Source organism: Mus pahari, chromosome 15 (assembly GCF_900095145.1).
Source record: "Mus pahari chromosome 15, PAHARI_EIJ_v1.1, whole genome shotgun sequence".
NCBI classification, from domain to species: Eukaryota; Metazoa; Chordata; class Mammalia; order Rodentia; family Muridae; genus Mus; species Mus pahari.
The window spans coordinates 73,617,133-73,636,159 of record NC_034604.1 but is presented as its reverse complement, the minus strand read 5'-3'; the positions used below and the strand labels follow the sequence as shown (position 1 = coordinate 73,636,159).

Below are 19,027 nucleotides of genomic sequence, written 5' to 3'. Positions count from 1 at the left end.
CCTCCTCCTCCTCCTCCTCCTTCTGCTCCCCCTCCTCCCAGGTACAGGAACTACAGATGAGCCACCATGCCTGCTCACCTCTGTTTCTCAGTGTAAGAGCTCCCAAAGAAAATGCCATCATTGGCTGAGTTTTTCAATTGTGTGGCCATTTGTTTAGAACCCTAATGTTCTGGCTGCACCCTTACCACCGCAGTCTCTCCCTGAAGCTGTCGCACAGGAACTCTGGCTCATTACCTGTTTTCAGGGTTTTGACCTGTCTTGCTGGGAGCTGAGGTGGTAGTGGTGGGCTCTGCATCCCTGTTTCCTGAGTGTTCCAGGGGTTCTCAGAGGTGGTAGATGGCCATGGCCTCTCATGAAGGCCACACTGGCTAAACCATAGGCTGGTGGAAAACAGAGAACCACTGTTCTTTTCAGCAGCTCAGTGACGTTTCAGTACTCCCCCACCATAGTCTTAAGGAAGCATACGTGTTTCACACAGTCAGGTGAAGAGAGTGGAGACTGAGTGATGGCCACCCCTCTGATTGTGATCTCAGATACATCTGAGCTCTGCTGAGTGAGAGTTGTCAGCCTTGCCAGCTCTGAGGCCATTTGTTGGACAGCTCTCGGGACAAAGACAGTAGGAGAGCACAAGCAGAAGTTGGGGTAAGTCTAGCAGGGCCTACCTTGCCCTCTTGCCCCCTTTTGTGTCCTGCTGAGACAGTGCACACTTGGCTTTGACTAGCATTATGTTCCAGGCTGTAAGTTGCTAGTTCTATCTCATCTTCTCTATTTTATTCACAAAAGCAATGGCCCTGTATTCTTCTGCAAGTATGTGTGTTCCCTGGCGCCTCTGTGCTGGAAGCTGGTGAGGTGTGAGCTGCTGACACTGCCTGTCCTCAGCAGTGGGTGATTGTTGACATGAGCAGCTCTGGTTTTGGAGATGAGAGGCACAGCACTGGGGCCAGGCACTTTACAGACATCATATAGGGGCTGATTCCTGCTGCAATGCTCCAGTGTGAGCTGGCATCTGAGGAACCTTACATTACTAACATAATCGTAAGGTGGTCCTTCGTATGATTGTAAATTGGGTTTGTGCTTCATCAATAAGCTTTTTGACAAGAAGCGTCCATCACAGTGGCTCTCTCATTTGCCACAGCAGAACAGAAAATGAAGTGTCCCAATAATTGCATTATAGTTTCCTTCTTGTGGACAAGAAAGCAATGTGGTATAATTAGGTTTGATTGGAGTGCACGTTTCCGGTAAGATCTGAAATTAATGATGTTGCTATAGTGACACATCTGCGGCCAGCAGCGCGTGAAACATAAAGTAATTCATTCGACAAGAGTCGACATCTGTTAGCTGCAAGGATGCAAAGCATATTGACACTGACCAGGAATACTAGACACTATGTGATAAATGAACAAATGATGCTGAAACAGGAGGACGGATAATTTGTACTTAATCTGCCGGGAGAACTTTAATCTTCTCACTGGTTGCATCTGACAATGCCATTGTTTAAAGAACAATGCTGCAGTGAACTCATAAATTTTAAAACTTAACTCACGGTACAGACTATTAAAGCAATACATTAATTCCTTTGGTAGGAAGTTTTTGTCTTCATGTAGAACAAAACCATTAATAGAAATACCCAGTAAAACAAGAGGATTATTTTTTTTGAACCTATATTTAATTATAGTATCCATTACCCAAAATGTCATGTTGTTCAGATTTGAATGTTGTGCATTTCATAGGACAGCATTATCAGGAGGGAAATGCTTTTTTAATAATTTTTAAAACCAGCAAAAACTGTGTGCTTGTTAGTGTTACAGGGTAGGCAGATCTTGAAAGTCAGATTTAGAGTAAATTTTTAATGTCCTATAAACCAGAAGGCCGTGAGATCTTCCCATCATGGTGATAGTACCTAAAGTATTCCTTTAAAGCAAACATTTGCTGTCTTACTAGGACAGTCATTCACTAAAGTACTTGGATATGAGTAGTATAATTTACATTTCGGGTGTTTAGACTGATTGAGACACCTAACACAAGTGCTAACAATCAGAATCTTTGGGAAAGACCTGATTTACAGGGAAAACAGACTGAGTCTACATTCAGTAGTGTATGTGTTTGATTGATTTGTATATATGCATGCATATATGTGCATGAATGTTCATACACGTATATGTGGTAGCCAGAGACAAGCTTAGGTGGTGTGTTATTCTTCAGGTGCTTCCCACTTTGTTTTTTTGAGACAGGGTCTCACTTACCTTGAACTTCCAGATAAGCTAGCCTGGTCGGCCAGTGAACCCCAGGGATCTGCATGTCTCCAGCTCTTTGTCACTGGGATTACAGGTACATGTGTACTGTCATGCCCAATTTGGTTTGGTTTGGTTTGGTTTGGTTTGGCTTTTGAGACAGTGTCCCACTGTGTCACCCTGGCTGGCCTGAAACTCTCTATAAAGACCTAACTGCCTTCAAACTCACAGACACCTGCCTGCCTCTGCTACTGAGTGTTGGGATTAAAGGCATGTACCACCATGCCTAGCCAATTATTAAAAAAAAAAAAAAAAAAAAAAAATTTAAAAAGGCAGGTTTTAGAGATTAGCCCTCATGCCTGTGAGTAATATACTTTACCAACTGAGTTATTTCTCGAGTCCTGTAAGTTTTTGAGACAACTCCATATTTAGCTTAGGCTGGCCTTGAACTCATACCCCTGCCTCAACCTCCTGAGTATTGGGATTATGTATGTGCCATCACACCCAACCCAACAGTATGTTTTAATGACCAGTGCTGATGTTACAGTTCAGTGAGTCACTCATTGTTTGAGAGCTTTGTTTTCATTTGCTCATTTGTTTTGCTACAGCCAGTGATCACTCATGGTCATGCCTTTGCCTTGCTCCAGTTTTCACAAGAAATCCTGTAGTCCTGAGATGAGCTTATCTCTCTGCACTGCAGGTGGCTTCTTCTGTTTGTTAAAACCACCTGTCTGTCCGTGTATTATGGCTCAGCACAATCTTGATGTGCTGACAACTTGCAGCCCGGTGGCTCTGATCAGGGGCTTCACATCTGCTTCCCAGCATGGACTGCATCTGCTGCCACCATGAAAATGATACCCGCAGGACATTTGCCCTAAAAATCAATTTCCTCCTTGCCTGTCTTGCTCACTGCAGTCCAGAAAGCCTCTGCATTATGAAAGACTACTACATTTTTGTCTTAGAAATCACAAGAAAACCTGGTGTCATAGGACCTGAGTATCATAAACAACTCAATGTCACTTTCTTTGATGTGGTGATTCCCTTACCATCTAGTTTCAAGCCAGCACCTCCATGTTAACAGTTTCCAGTTTGGAGCCCATTGGTTTCTGTCATATTAAGATGACAGAGTGCCTAGAAATCACCAAGTGACTGAGTTATGAAAATTGTAGAGGTGAGACAGGAAGGATGCATTGCTGCCCTCGCCCGGGACTGACAGTATAGAGTAGGAGACAAAGTGCAACCCTGACACCTTTAACAAACACTCTCTGGATCCCATTTGCTGTGTGAAGACTGCACTCACCTGTCTACACACACATCCCAGATCCTAGGACCCAGCCGGGTGTGATGTACTTATCTAGAATGCTGGAGTATCAGGGACACTTTAGGTTTTGGTCTGTGGGCCATGCTAGTCAGTGATTGGGATATATCAGTTTTGAACTGATTGAAACATTGTTTATTACAGCTTAGAAACTTTAGATATGCAGTTATTATATTGTAGCTTGAGTTAAATGAAAAACTCAGGCTTTATCTCTCTTGCACAGCATTTTGTGTAACTATTATATGGCACTTACCACAGTTTCAGTTTAGAAATTTCTCATTACGCCCCAAGACCAGTGCTTACAAGCACTGACAGTCACTCCTCACTCGGTACTTTCTCCAGTCATAGTCCCAGGAAACCCTGGCCCTGTGGATTTGCCTGGTGGACATCATATGGATGATGTAGAACACATGGGCTCTGTGTGTTGAGCTTCATTTAGTAGAGTTTTTTCAAGGTTAATCTACATTGTATAGGGAGTACTTCATTCTTTTTTTTTCTGGTAAATACTATTCCATTGTATGTGCATGCTACATTTTATTTATCCACCTATGAATAAATGGGCATTTGGGTTACTTCTCCCTTTTTGCTTATTATAGATAATTCTGCTAAAAATATTTAGACATTTAGCCAAGGCAAAATAGACATGAAAAAGAAATGGCATCTATCCATACTGTAGGGGCGAGTAAAAGTGTCTGCTGTGTGTGACTCAGTTTTCCATAGAGGGAGTCCTCACAGATCCCTAGAAACCTAACAGCCAGCGTGTGTAAAACAAGGTCATCAAAACGAGTCGGACTTTTATACACTAGCAATAAACTGTCCCAAAGTTGAATTAGAAAGCAACTTCATTTAGAATAGTATCAAAAATTAATTTACAAATTCTAAATACCTATTTAAATCCCAGCTACTTATCTTTTTCAGTACTTGCAGTTCATCTAAAAATCTGTATGGATATATTGGGAGGGACCAGTAAACTAAAATAGTCTTAAAGAAGGAAGTTAGAAAGACTGGAACATCCTCATTTCATAACTGACCACAGAACTGCCCTGGTAGGACTGAGTGGCAGGGCAAAGAACTGACGCACAGTGTGCCAGGTTAAGTTATAAGGTGGAGTAGCCACCTGTCAACAAAGGTATCCAGATGGTGCTCTAGAAAAGGAGCAGACTGCCCCAACACTTGGATATCTGTATGCACAAATGAAGGTGAACCCTGCCTCATCGTGTATAAAGTTTACTCAGAAGGGATGCTGTTCCTAAAAGTAATGTAATCTATTTAATTGCCCTGTGTTACGAACTCGCTCTGACTTCTTCGTGACATCCTCCATGGCTCCAAGTAAACAACGGAGTGAAAGTCTTTTATTAATCTGAACACTGAGATAGATGTGATGACACATACCTACACTCAGGAGGCACAGGCAGGAAGCTTACAAGTGAATGTAGCTGGGCTAGTGACAGGAAAAGAAATCTAAACACAGAGCTTTATAATATCTCGGGGAAGGAGATAAGAGCTGTAACCTGGGCATCAGTTATCTCTTACATCATTTCAACTGAACATACTGTGCAACAATATGTTTAATATTTTATTGTCTTCTGGGTTCTCTTGTTTCATAGGCTTTGTGCATGTCTAGAATTACTCTTAAGATTTCTCCAAAGATGCTCAGAAGCAATACACAGTAGATAACACTGTAGAACTTAAGAAACTTAGATTGGAAATGCTTTATCATAGGCTGAATGGATGACTAAAGTGATGTATTAAAATAGGAGCCACATTCAAACCCTGAATTTACTATCCAGAAATAGTCTAAATAGTAATGATATGTCTTTGCTTTGGAAAGCAGCTGATGCCATGGTGAACCTGTTGCATTTGAAATGCTAGGGGGGTTTTTGCCAGAAATCTCTGGGAGAACAAAAAGTGAATGATACATGATTCAAATATAGAGTGTCCATGCATTGTTAGTCCTTAGGCTTTTGTTTGGTCAATTTTGTTTTGTTTTCAGTTTTGTTGGGGTTTTGGATTTATTTTTTGAGACAGGGTCTTACTACACATCCCTGGCTGGCCTAGAGCTCTGTAGACTAGGCTAGCCTGGAACTCAAAGAGACCTCTACCTGGCTCCGCAGCTCGAATGCGGAGATTGAGGTTGTGGGCCACAGCATACCTATCAGTTCTCAGTTTTAATTGAACTGTTATCTTCAGCAGCAGCAATTTTCACTCCAGGGTAAGAACGGGGTTATGGGGGTGACATTGAGATCATGCAGAGACTCCATGCTGGGAGTGTAATGGAGTGATACCGTGCTTCCTTACATGCTCAAGGCCCAAGATTGGATCCCCAGTACTTGGTGGGCAATTCTTGTAATCCCAGCATTCCAAAGGCTGAGGCAAAAGGATTAAGAGTTGGAGACTAGTGTGGCTTAAGTGGCAGTTTCACTGTGGCAGACACCCGTGTGTGTGTGTGTGTGTGTGTGTGTGTACACGCATGAGTGCATGTGTGATTAGTGAGTGTAATTTTGGTATACTCCAAAAGAGAAAGGAGGTAGTCTTCTCAGTGTAGAGACCACAAGAGGAGACTCTGTGTCACAAGAGGAGGGGACTGTGAAGAGGAGAGCCTAGTCAGGTGCATCAGGCTCAGCTGTGTCACCCTGATGGAGACAGGTTTGTTTTCCTCTTTACAGTGTCTTCCACACCTGACCTAAAAACCCTAACATGACACAAGCTCTCCTCTTTATAGTGTCCTCGTGACAGAACACAGCCTTCCCTCCTCACTGTGTCCTCCTCTTTAGTGTCCTCTTGACATGGTACACCCTCTCCGCCCCCTCTTGGCCTCTCATGGGCCCTGTCCCTGCACTCTGCCTTCAAGGAGCATCAGTGTGCCCACAGTTGTAGGCATGCCTCAGTTCACCCTTAGGGAGTTCCTCTCCACATCACACTGGTGGTCTCTCTGGGGTGCCCACCCTCTCAGCATGCTTTCTGCCTTGCCTTGCCTTCCCTCCATCTGGGGCCTCTGGAAATAAGTTTGGTTCCTGCCTATCTCTTTAGCTATAGGATTTTGAGGAAAGAAATCCACTCTACCGTGCTTTGTGTTTTGGTGACTTCATACATTATCCTACAGGAAGTTTCACACACCCACCCCACCCTCCCGACCCACACACACTGTTAAAGACAGAGCTTTAGAGTGTTGGAAGTAGCTGGCATGCAGGTTACAGGCATTTGGACCCATGCTGTCTACTACATGAACCCCTGGGTTTGCTGATGCCTTGTAGTGATTGTTTATCAGATATGCAATTTCTAATTCCTTTGAAGTTTGTGGGAATGTGGGAGGTGAGGGGCTTTGGCCCCTTGCTGAGGAAGGCAACAATTAAGACTGTCAAACAGTGTGAAGAAAGGAGCTCTAGACTGCATCATGAAAATTCTGTTTCTATTCTGAGCAGTTTATATTTAAAAGGGTAAACCATATCAAGTTATTGGTTACTTTTAATCATGAGAGTGATGTGAAGCGATTTTTATTTTGGAAATATAGCAGAGGTGGGAAATGTGTTAGAAAATATTAGACCTTGAGTTTAAGAAAACCCACAAGAGGTTCTCAGATTAGGAGGACAGATGAAGAAGGCTGTGCCAAAGATTTCCTAAATAGAGGTCAGGGAAGGGAGAGTCGTGCTGTACGTGTTCCCGAGTAGATCTGAGAGACTTCAGAATTACTCAACACAGAGAGCAGAGAAGACAGGGCGGGCTGGGGGGTACTTATAGCACTGTGTAGAGGTAGCATTGACAACCACTTATACCTGTTTAGGACTTTCTACATCCATCTGCCACCTTTGGTGGCATTTCACTGTGAGGAGGCAGTGGTGAGGGTCTTGTTTATCAGTCAAGGCTTCAAAGGGTGATCACTATGTCCCTATAATATAGTTAATAAAAATCTTCTGGAAAAGAAAGGGACAGCCTTTTCTATGATAAATCAACCACATTCCAGTGGAAGGCTACACATCCAAAGATAGTTGGATACTCCAAATTGGCCTTCTTGTTGCCTGGGTTATAGTGAAGAGATATGGCATGGGAAGGGCAGAAAAAGGAACACAAAGTTGGGTGAGAAGGGATGTGAAGGTTGTACTGGAAAGAGTTGGGGAGGAAGGATGGATATAATCAAAATAGATAAATTCTTAACTAATAAAATTATTTTAAGCTTTTTTAAACAAAGAACTCATTATTTGTCTGATGTATATCAATCATTGTTTGTTGTAGTATTTTCAACTTTACATATAAAATTATTCATAATAAAAGTTGATCTCCTTGGCCCACTGTAAGTTATCAAGGAGAAAAGTCTATAGAAAATGCGTCATTTATATCAAGTCATCTGAAACAGAAACTATTCATATATAATACATTTAGAATATTGCAAATTTTGGGAACACATTCTTTGTGAGCTTTGTATTTACCAATTTGTATATTATTTCATTGCCTTTACATAGTACTAGAATTCTGATTATCCATCTTTGTTAAATGCTACCTACAGAGCTCCTCATTTTATTTAGAAGCTGGGTTGCTGCTGACTTTGATATTTAATGTAACCACATATTTTAATTCCGTTTTGAGACTAGCATAGATTACATCTCATATAACTGGCTTCATTTCCACTTCTCTGATGTTGGAGCCATGTACTTAAGATGTATGGTACACATGGTCAGTGCACAGGACTGCAACCAATGTTGCTCCTGAGGACTTTGTAAAGCTCTAATAAAGTATGTTCATTATAAGAATGCTTGTCAAAATAGCATCAAAAAAAAAAAAACAAGAAAATAAAAAGCTAGTCTTTTGTAAAGAAGATCCCATGTTCTTCTGGAAAGCTCCAAGTCAATAACGTATTTTACCCTGAATGTAAATCCTGACTAGTCATTGATAGGTATTGTCAATATCATGTATGCCAAAGAAAATTAAAGGCATACAGATGTGGGGAAAGCCCAACTTTCATTGGAATGGCTATGCCATGGCTTATCACGCCTCTCACTTATGTGCCTGTTAGTGGGAACCCTCCTACCTGTGCTTTAAGTCCAGTGCTGAAGCCTCAGTGGAGGCTAGACACAAGCACCTTGATGGCAGCACCTTTGTTCCTACTAAAAGGGAACTTTCACTATGTGCTGGCACCACATGAGTATTTGCATTAAGCAAGCTATATGTGGCTCAGCTTTATTGGCAGTCCTGGGCATAGTCATTTCAAAGCTTCTGCTCTGGTTTGAGGAGCTATTGTTATATAGCACATCCCCATGTCTCTCTCAGAAACTCACCTGCGAAAATTGTCTCCCGTTTCACAAATCTTCTTGTTATTTCAGGTGACACAAATGTATACAGAGCCATCTAGGAAAGGCTAAGGGTAGCCCACCATTTTTTTGCATGGTCTGCAATGGTGGGTGAGCTCAATGGCAAGACCCAAAAAGACTCCATCTAAGGACTGGCTTTTGTAGCTGATATGCTCTTCCTGACATTAAATTAATATAATAACCCCTGGGCATTAGCCCATTCTATGGATCCAATTTCCTGCAGATCATCAAAAAGATGAACTTTCATGAATTAATGCTATCTAAATGAATTAATAAACCTATAGAATCCCTAATTTGACTTAAATTATTTTAGGAAGTAAGTTTTAAGAGATGGTCTTAGTTGCTTTGCTAGAAAGATGCAATAAAGTTAGAATCAAGAATAGAATGTGCCCATTCCTCTTAATAGTAAGTAAAGGCTGCATAGTAAGAAATACAATGAGCTTTTATAATTACATTAAAAGAGATACAGACTTGGGACAGATTTATGTTCAAGGAAAACATTTAAGTCCAAAGATAAAGCCACAGGTGTGTAGTATGATAAGGCAAGGCTATGTAAAAGCTGTTGCTTTGAATTTATAATGAGCGTTTAGAGCGAAACACTTCTTTGAACTTAATATCAACATACTCTGAACTCCCATTTTATCTCTGAGGTAATTTTCTTAAAAGAGCTTTTTATCTAAGAAGATATACAAAGGCCAGAGAGAAGAAATAAAATTGTTGGTAGGATGGTTTGGCTTGGGGAGGGGGGGTTCTATGCCATCCATCCATCCATCCATCCATCCAAATGTATAGTTTGTGTGTACATACCCTGTGTAAGTAAATGTGTTTGTATGTAAGCATGCATGGATACTTGTGGAGTTGATTGAGACACGTAGTCAGGCCCAGCCAGTGTGTGGATGTATGTTTGTATATGTGTCTGTGCACATCTACCTATAGAAAGCATTTAATTATTTTTCTTTCCTTCATCTCTGGTTCACAAAGAGTTAACCAGCCTAGCAGGAGAGACTTCTGGCTGCCTGGACAGAGAAGGGAGCTATAGCAATAAATATTTTACTTACCTTACCCACTGCCAGGGAACAGGTGTTAATCATCCAAGCCAGCAGTTTTTAACAACAGAATAAGTAACAAAGTTTTTAAGATTTTTTTTAAGAGTTACCAGCAAACATTCAGTATAGTTTTTAAAGGTACTTTAAAGCAACCTCTACATCCAACCCTGTGTCCTGCTTCAACCATTCTGAGCCAGGCTGGCTCCTGGCAGTATAGGAGGGTTAAACTTCAGGAGTATTACCTTTCTACCAATAATGATGACTTTTCAGAAGTAGGTCCTAAGGCTACTAAACCATGCTAATGTGGGGCTGGGTGTCATTCTCCAGCCCAGTACTGTGACTGAGTCAATGATGACTTAGCTTCGAAGTTGCTATTATACCAATTCACAGATGGGAACCAGGCACAGAGTCTCAGATTTTCTTTTTTTCTAGAGCCCCTTCCATTGGTAAAGACTATTAAGGTAACGTGCTTAGAGAAAAACTTCTAGGCCTCCCTTTCCGAGTGACCATTCTGCGGGGACTTTGCATCTCCTAACAGATGGTCCCAGGGCACAGGCAGTGTGTGAGCAGCCCTCCTTATGGAACTGCAGAGCTTGCTCACTCTGCCTGTGCTCACTGCTGCTAATCTTCCTATCACAGGAACGCTCACTCAGAATGAAATGGTATTTAAGCGGCTCCATCTGGGTACTGTCTCCTACGGAACAGACACTATGGACGAAATCCAAAGTCACGTCCTGAATTCCTACTTGCAGGTATGTGAGTGTACTTCTGCATGCCATCTTCTCTCAGTGCACCCACCGTGGTGAGCTGATAATACTGATTGGATTATTTTACTTTTTTTATCATTACCCTCCTATAAGCTCTAGTATCTCAACCAAGAAACTATGACTAGCATATCTGTATCAGCAGATTCATGGAAAATATGATGAGCTCAAATCATTTATTTGTTTTTTAATGAATTATTAATAAAAATAGTTTAGTAAACAGTATTTTAAAGGGTAATTAATAGAATACTGGCTTTGCTGTTTCCTAATCCCTTTGTTTTTATTTACACTTAAAACCTTCTCACATTAAAAGACAAATACATTCTGTTTTTTATTTTTTCAGTGACTAAGGTAGGTACCTCAGCACCATGCTCCCTTGGCAGCTCACAAAGTACTTTCTGAACTCACTATGGAAGCTACACTGCAGGAAGGAAGCTATCCAACTCAAAACTTTGGAGTCTTATGTCTTAACTGTGTAGTGTCTTCAGTAACAGAGATTCACCTGCAGCCTCTGAGAGGCACCCGAAGGCCATAACAGTAGCCTGCATAATTTAAGGAGGCATTTGTATCCATGATGTGATTATTGTATAACTATTTTATCAGGGTCATATTAAAAGCAGAAGAGTTGAAGAATCATTATATAGATATAACTGATATTTAATGTTTACTTATATCTAAGAACATTTGGAGATTTTTTTTTTCACTAAAAGATGTCTGTGGGCTTTTCTGGTAAGACTATGTAGTGTTAGTCCCTATTTATGTTGTTATTGTAATGATGGTTGTCTGTAGCCTACTTTAATGTAGCACAGATCTTTCTTAACCTGATTATCTTTGCCCACTGGAAGCACTGGCTGGGTGAGAGCTTACTCTTTAATGGAATTTGTGTGAAATTAAATTGTACAAGCATCAGTGGGCATTACATAATTCAGAAGGGAAAGGGCTGAGCTCCTCCATGGATGAAGCAGTTTGTAAGCTGGTACAGATGGGGGCTGCCATGCAGCTGTGGGTAGCACAGTTGAGCACTGAGCAGGTAACTCTGCACGCAGTCCTGTGCTTGGTGGGGAGAGGCTCATACTTAGTGACTCTCAGTTGCTCTGACTCTAGTCTCTTCTGAGTACTGTCCTGAATCTCTGAGGTAGGTTAACAGGAAAATGTGTGTGTGTCCTGTGGGTTTGGGAAGTGTCCTCTGTCGCCCACCATGGTAGGAAGTGAATAATAGAAACCCATCACTGGGTGGTGACAGTTTGCTTACTCATTACTAGACCTGATGGGAATTATGCAGGTACACAGAGCTCAGTGGGCAGTTGTTTCCCATGGATCAGACTGAGCTCTGACAAGCTTGCTTTCGCTGACACCATTACTATATTTAATCTTTGTTAGCTACAAATCACAGTGGGTTTATTTATGATATTCAGGGGAAAGTCTGTGTTGTTCGGTATTGTTTTATGTGTAGTGTGTGCACACACCATTCTGCATTGTTCTTCATCTTGCTGTCATAAGGAGTAAAGTAGTAATTAACTGAACTTAGGAAAAGGGAACATGTCTGACTTTAAATATCATAACAAATACACACACACACACACACACACACACACACACACACACATATATATATATATATGTTTGACAATCTCAAAAGAACCAAGAAATTTGCAGTGCTGAGACAAAAATAATAATTTATATTCCTGTGTACAGTGTAAAAGAAGAATCAAATCACTGTAATAGTCTCAAACAGCTTACTTTAGTTGATAAAACATGCAGTAATTTCTGTGTGGATCATTTTTTCTGTCTGCCCTTATTACATGGCTCCCTGTTTTAAAGGTACACTCACAACCAAGTGGGCACAACCCAAGTTCTGCTCCACTGAGAAGAAGCCAGTCCTCAACGCCTAAAGTCAAGAAGAGCGTCAGCAGTAGAATCCATGAAGCAGTGAAAGCCATTGCCCTTTGTCATAATGTCACTCCTGTGTATGAGGCTCGGACTGGCATCACTGGAGAGACCGAGTTTGCTGAAGCAGACCAAGACTTTAGCGATGAGAACCGCACCTACCAGGCCTCCAGCCCCGATGAGGTCAGTTGCTTCTTTAGAGCATCTTGTTTGGGGAGGGTAGTCTTTACAGTGCAAACCTGTGTGATCTGTTTCTGCCTGCCTGGAGTCTACAGGCTTGAGGGTTGCTTCTCTAAGGTAAGGACAGGGAACCATGTCCTGAATTCTGATATTAACCTTAGTATGTGTGACCCTCTGGGCATAGTCCTAGCCTTTCAGAGCTCACTTTTGACCCTTCCGTGTCAATGCCTAAGGGCTAGTCTGCATGATCCTTGTTAGCCATAGCCTAGGCCTCTGAAATTCAGACTGTTATCAGGTTAGATTTACTTATGACATTAATGGAAGATTCTTAAAGATTTTGGCCTTGTAGTTTTATACTATTACACTCAAAAGTTTTTAATGGAAATAACTTGAGAAAAATCAGCTGACTTTATCAAAACTTGGTTCCCCAAATGAACTTAGTTACTGTTGTTCTACTTCATTGTCTAGTATTTCCTTATGTTGCAGTGAGTCACTGGGCTTATATATTAAATTTCCAATTGTTCTGAAGAGCGTGCATGTGTGTGTGTGTGTGTGTGTGTGTGTGTGTGTGTGTGTGTGTGTGTGTTCTTTTAAAAGATTTGGAGTATAAATAATTGAGAAACCTACAGAAATGATGAAAAAACTTAAATGCATTAACTTAGTCATTTGCAGCTTTGCTCCGTTGGGATTTGGTAAGATTCATTATTAAAATTTCCACTTCTTCTGCAGTCATTCTGAGTGTGTGTATACAGCTTTATCTAATCTGTCCCTCAGAGTACTTTAGACAGTTATGTAATATAATCAAACCAACTTTAGAGGCAGGGTTAGCAAGTTAGATCTTTCAAATACCCTACAAAATTAGATCATATAAGTACATAATCATCCTGGGTGGGGGGGAGCCTGTTAAATTCTGATTCTGGAAGCAATAGAAAGGTAGAAATAGAACCCCAATGTTGTTGATGAGCAGTGGACAGACCTAGAAGGTAGTTCTAGTCTGTAAGATCAGAAGATGAAAATACCAAAGGTCATATGGCTAATGAGCCAAGCTTAGAGGACTCAAGTGTGAGCGAAACCCTGCTGGAAATTAGAGATATTCATGTCACATTCTGGAAAACAAACAAACAAAACTGTTTTTTGCCTGTTTTCTGGGACTTTGAATAAGGATAAGTTTAAAAGTAATAGACTAATTAATGTAGTAGAGAATTTCAAGACATTTCACATAGCTATTGATGGCTGTTCTTAAGAAGGTTTGTAGTAAGAATTAGAAGCAGAAAGCAGAGTAATGGAGTGCTTGAAATGTATGCAGATTGGCCATTAGAGCTCCTTGCAACTTTTAGACAGAGGTGGCATGGTTGTTTAAGAGATTTGCCTTGTTAAAGACAGCCAAGACCTATGCACTGGACAGTTGGAAAGATGCGTGAGAGCACCTCAGGAATTAGATCCCACTCACCACAGGATCTAGGGCTTAATGCTATACACTCATTTGAAAGAGCTTCCCTTGAGAAAGAGAGCCACCATGGTGACTTGCTCTTACAGGCCACCTAAAGCACTGTTTCCTGAGTTTAACTACAGGGACTCACAAGGTTCAGTAGTCATGAGATTGTTTGATTTGGCAAGTAGGCCTTGGTATTGTCTGCTTGATACTGGTTTTTTTGTTTTGTTTTTTGTTTTTTGTTTTTCTCTGCATGTAGAATGTGACAGTTACAGAGTAATGGAGGTTTCCTCTGAGACTCAAAAGAAAATCTGTCAGGCTAGGTGATATGTGACAAAATTAGGATCCCTCAGATGGCCACAGAGAAAGGAAGGCACAGTATTCAGGGGCGAGTTAAAGATGCAGGAGAAACCCAGGTCAAGTGTAGATGGCCAGAATTCTTGTGGAGGAAAGCTTCAGACAAGAAGCCAGGGCAAACTCAAGACAGGAAGAGGGAACAGAAGAATGTGCATGGTTGTTTAAAAGTGGGCTTGTAGGACAAGTGGTCTGAAACCCCTTAGAGTTCACATGGGGTCTAAATCCTATGGACTGGCAAGGCTACATTTCACATTCTCAAATATTTGCCTACTGGTACATAATAAAACTGTGACACAATCACACAACTATGTTTTAGGAACACCGAGTATCTGGGCTGGTGGTACACATTCTTAATCCCGCTCTCATGAGGTAGTGGCAGGGAGATCTCTGAGTTTGGAGGATAGCCTGGTATACTTAGTGAGTTCACGGCCAACCAGAGCTACAAAGTGATAAATCCTGTCTCCCCTCCCCCAGGAAGAAAGGGAATAAAGAATCTTGACATAATGTCAAAATTGGGATTAGCTGAACTATTGGTGACATGTAAGCTTCAGAATACAATCCCATTTTGGTAAAAGGGGCAAGCTAGGGACATGAGCCCCATCATTTACCTACCTGGTCCTGTAGTATATATTCCTTTAATTAGTGTCCCTATGCTACTTCTCTGTGTCTCATAGACTAGGTTGATCAGCTCTTAATTACATCTTTTGAAAACATTACAGTGTGTCAAAATAGGGTGTGTGTGTGTGTGTGTGTGTGTGTGTGTGTGTGTGTGTGTTAATAGGGAATCTGGATACATTGTTCAACAGTTCTAAACCATTAGGAAATTTCAGGTATGTGGGTCCTATCTGTATGATGTATAAGTTACTATCTTCTTAGCTCTCCAATAAGGTTTTGAGATAAATGTAGGACAGATGTACCGCTTTATGAAAGGAGAAAAGGACTACTGTTCCTTGTCTCAGCAAGGCCTAAATACTGGTTTTTGCTACTATAGCATTCCAGAACTCTTCAGCAATTCTATACAATTACACGTTGAAAAAGAATTCCTGTATCCTTCTTCTTTGGAAGCCTAGACCAGAGGTTTTACAAAGAAATTCTTATTCCAAGTTCAAAAATATACTATCTTACATACTCACTTTATTGCCTACCAAAAGAAGTGTAAATTTTTTAAAGTACATACAAAATCATAAATTGTTACATGTCTTAATGCTTAAATATTAGGAATTTACCATAGAAAGACATTTCATTGATTTGATGACTTAAGAGCATAAAGAAATTATAACAAAGAAACTGCTAACCTTACACTTAAGCTTTTTGACTTTGTATGGAAATTTTACAGAGATTAAAGGCAGAATGAGTAATGTGTAAAAAGATCTGTAACTCATATTTTAAATCTAAAAATGAAAACAATGGGCTTCACCATGATTTTCTAAAGTGTAGTATTGATGTGGTGTGTGCAGATCCCAGAGCCTCAGGAAAGGCATCCAAATAGCCTGTTGTTTGGCATATTGAACTTCGCTGCCGTTAGCTTGACAGATGATAGCAATGTTTCCCAATCACCAAAGTACCATTGTAAAAGCATTTTTTATTGAATAAAGTGCTCAGAATATTGCACCCTGGAGCTTTATTTAGGGAAATGGTTCAATTGATGTTTTCTGTTTAACCTCAGTGTTGACCTATCACAATATCCATGGTTAATAAGCAGTGTTATCATTTAAGAGACTTAACTAGTTTTACACAGTTGTATCAGAACTACATTCTTATAATCCTGTTTATTCATGGCTCTAACAGTTGTGTCTACAGAGATCTTATAAATGAGAGGTTCCCACGTTGTGTGCATCACACTGCCCTGTGATAATCCCCATCAGCTCACAGCACTGTTTCATCTTAGACTTAGGATGAATGTGAGATGCTGAGTGCCCCCATTTTTGAGTTTTTGAATCAGCTGCTATTCTTTGTAGTATAAGCCACCTTGATATTTATTTTCCTGAGTAAAAGGGGGATCTTTTCTATACCAGCACTTTTAATGTAGTTGAACTTTTAATCTACAAGTAGTAGAAGTCTTGGGGATTAATTAGTAATTCATAAAGGTCCTCTTAGGCACAGCTCTTAAGGACTTGCAGTGGTGTGTCATCTGCCGCATGCTCACGTCTACTCGGAGGTCTAACCGTGATAGTGATGTCAGAGAGGAAACCGCTGACTTTGTATGTATAAGGTAGAACCTATTTATGCCTTGGTCATTGGTTCTTATGATAAGCGATCAATATTTCATTTTCTCTCAGACAGAAGGAAGTTCTACTTGCCTGTGATTTGTGTCTACAGGCTTAGCATAGCAAACTCAAGCTGAACAAATGTTAGATGCTCCATAGAAATTCCTTCACAGAATGAAAATCCAGTGTAGTTGCAGGAAGCCAGCACTGAGCTCAGGTCCTAGGACTCACAAGATAACATAAGCTCAGTGCAGAGGTCTTCAACACAAGTCATCAAGGCATAGCATGACCTCTGCTGACTATAGACCAAAGGATTGATGGCTGCGCTTTTTAATGAGTGCTTAGTCCTGTAAACTAGCTATTTAGTAGTAGCATTCTTTCCCCTATATGGCTACATTTATCCACATTAGTAAGTTCTATGTTTAAATATTATTTCAAGATACAGCTGTCGTTGCCTTGCTTAGCCATTTATATGCTAGAATCATCTAGAATTAATGACAAATCACAAGTAATATTTTATTATTCTAAATAAAGGAACAATATGTCCTTAATAGCATTGCATTTGGATTTACCAAAGAACTAATGTATGTGGAGTGTTGTATTTTTTAATTTATTTTATTGTGTGTGCCTATTGAAGCAAGACTAATTGTGGTGTTTTGTCGATATATTTGTGAGGAGCAAATCATTGTCAGTGACACAAAGCCTTCATTCTGTGACCTTCAAGACCAATAGAGAATAAATACTGCATAGCCTGTCTGTGAATATTGATTAGCACTTTTTCCAGATGATCAAATTGCATCTTAGGTTAGTAATTCTATTAAATTATAACAATGATTGTAATAACCACAATCAAAAATGATGAGATGTCAATGATTAAATTATGATTTATAAAGTACATGGTAAAATATGTACTCTGAGGGTTACAGCTGGCAGCTGTGTGCATAATTGCTAATAGGATAAAGGAAGTTTCTGCCCAGCGTTTCAAGAATAGTGGCCCAGAAATTTCTAGATAATGGAATTATAGAGAAAGGGATTGATAAAATCTTGCCCTGTGCTTTATTCCCTTCCTCCCGTATGGCGTAGCTCTGGGACACACTTGCCTATGCTGGTTACTTAGCTTGGGGAGATGTGAGTGTGCAGATGAGGTGCTTGTGACAGCTGTTCAGTGACTGCTAAGTGGCCTACAGAGGATCACATGGGCTCTCACTGAAATTTTTTTGTACATTCTCATTTTAATTATTCTTGCCTGTGAATTATTATCAACAGTCACATTATGTATTAGAAATTTCAGAAAGCTCAGTAGTCATAAAAATAGTCATTTGAAATATATGAAGTCTTTTACTTCTAGATTATCATTTTATATCTCAGAGCAAAATACCCCAGAGGTTATTTCTTGTTATAATGCCAGGCAGCAGTTAATTCCATTTAATATAGATACACACAAGGAGTATTTGATACCCTATTTGTAAGTTATTTCATTACCTACAAAAAGTCCTCTCCTCTGCGTGCCTGGAGGTGCACACTGCACCTATGCTTCCACAGCAGTCCTCTCCTCTGCGTACCCGAGGTCATCTTCTTTGTTTTGAATCCCACGATGCTGCTCTTGGACATGTGGCCCATGTGTGTTTGTCAGGTGTCTCCACTGAAGGGTTCCCTTATAGTTCTCCATTTAACACTGTATTCATGGACAGCTGGCTGAGATGGTGCACACCTTTAATCCCAGCATCTGGGAAGCAGGGGCAGGAGGATCTCTGTAAGTTTGAAGCCAGCTTGGTCCACACAGTGAGTTCCAAGACAGTTAGGGTTATAGAGAGACCCTGCCTACAAAAAAAAAACAAAAAAAAAACAAAACAAAAAAAAAAACAAACCTGTATTTTTAGTCTGGAAGTTCCTGAGCACACAGCCTGTATCAAAAGGAGAGCTATACACCTTCCCTGTGGGTGAAGTGTATAAAGTATGCTTTTGCAAGAGGGAGTTCCCCACCCCCTCTCTTTGATTTATTTAATCAACCATTTACTTCTCACAATGGATTCCTGGATACTTGCTCTATACTTGTTTAATCCCCTCTCCCGTGCTACTTTCCTTATCTAAACATTGCCTTCTTTTATGTACATGTAGAGATTCTAAAGGCACACCTTATGTATATTTTTGCTCTAGTCTTAGAATCAGTAATCTCTCTAAGGATCCAAGTTAAAACCTGAAGAGGACCACAGCCCCTCAAACTTACAAACACATCTGATAGAGCTATCTATTTCTTAGGTGCATGCTGGGCTGCTTTCCTCAAACATGCTTTTTTAAAGGA

The 19,027-nt window shown here is 40.5% G+C and overlaps 1 protein-coding gene across 3 annotated transcripts in view; it reads left to right on the top strand.

Annotated features, from left to right (window-relative positions):
- Atp9b (ATPase phospholipid transporting 9B (putative)) overlaps positions 1 to 19,027 on the top strand; it is a 207,808-nt gene that overhangs the window by 154,079 nt on the left and 34,702 nt on the right. For all 3 annotated transcript variants that reach the window (XM_029546803.1, XM_021214520.2, XM_021214521.1), the window contains exons 14-15: positions 10,538 to 10,650; positions 12,484 to 12,732. In XM_029546803.1, coding sequence (XP_029402663.1) covers positions 10,538 to 10,650; positions 12,484 to 12,732 — 362 coding nt within the window. The remainder of the gene's footprint in view (positions 1 to 10,537; positions 10,651 to 12,483; positions 12,733 to 19,027) is intronic.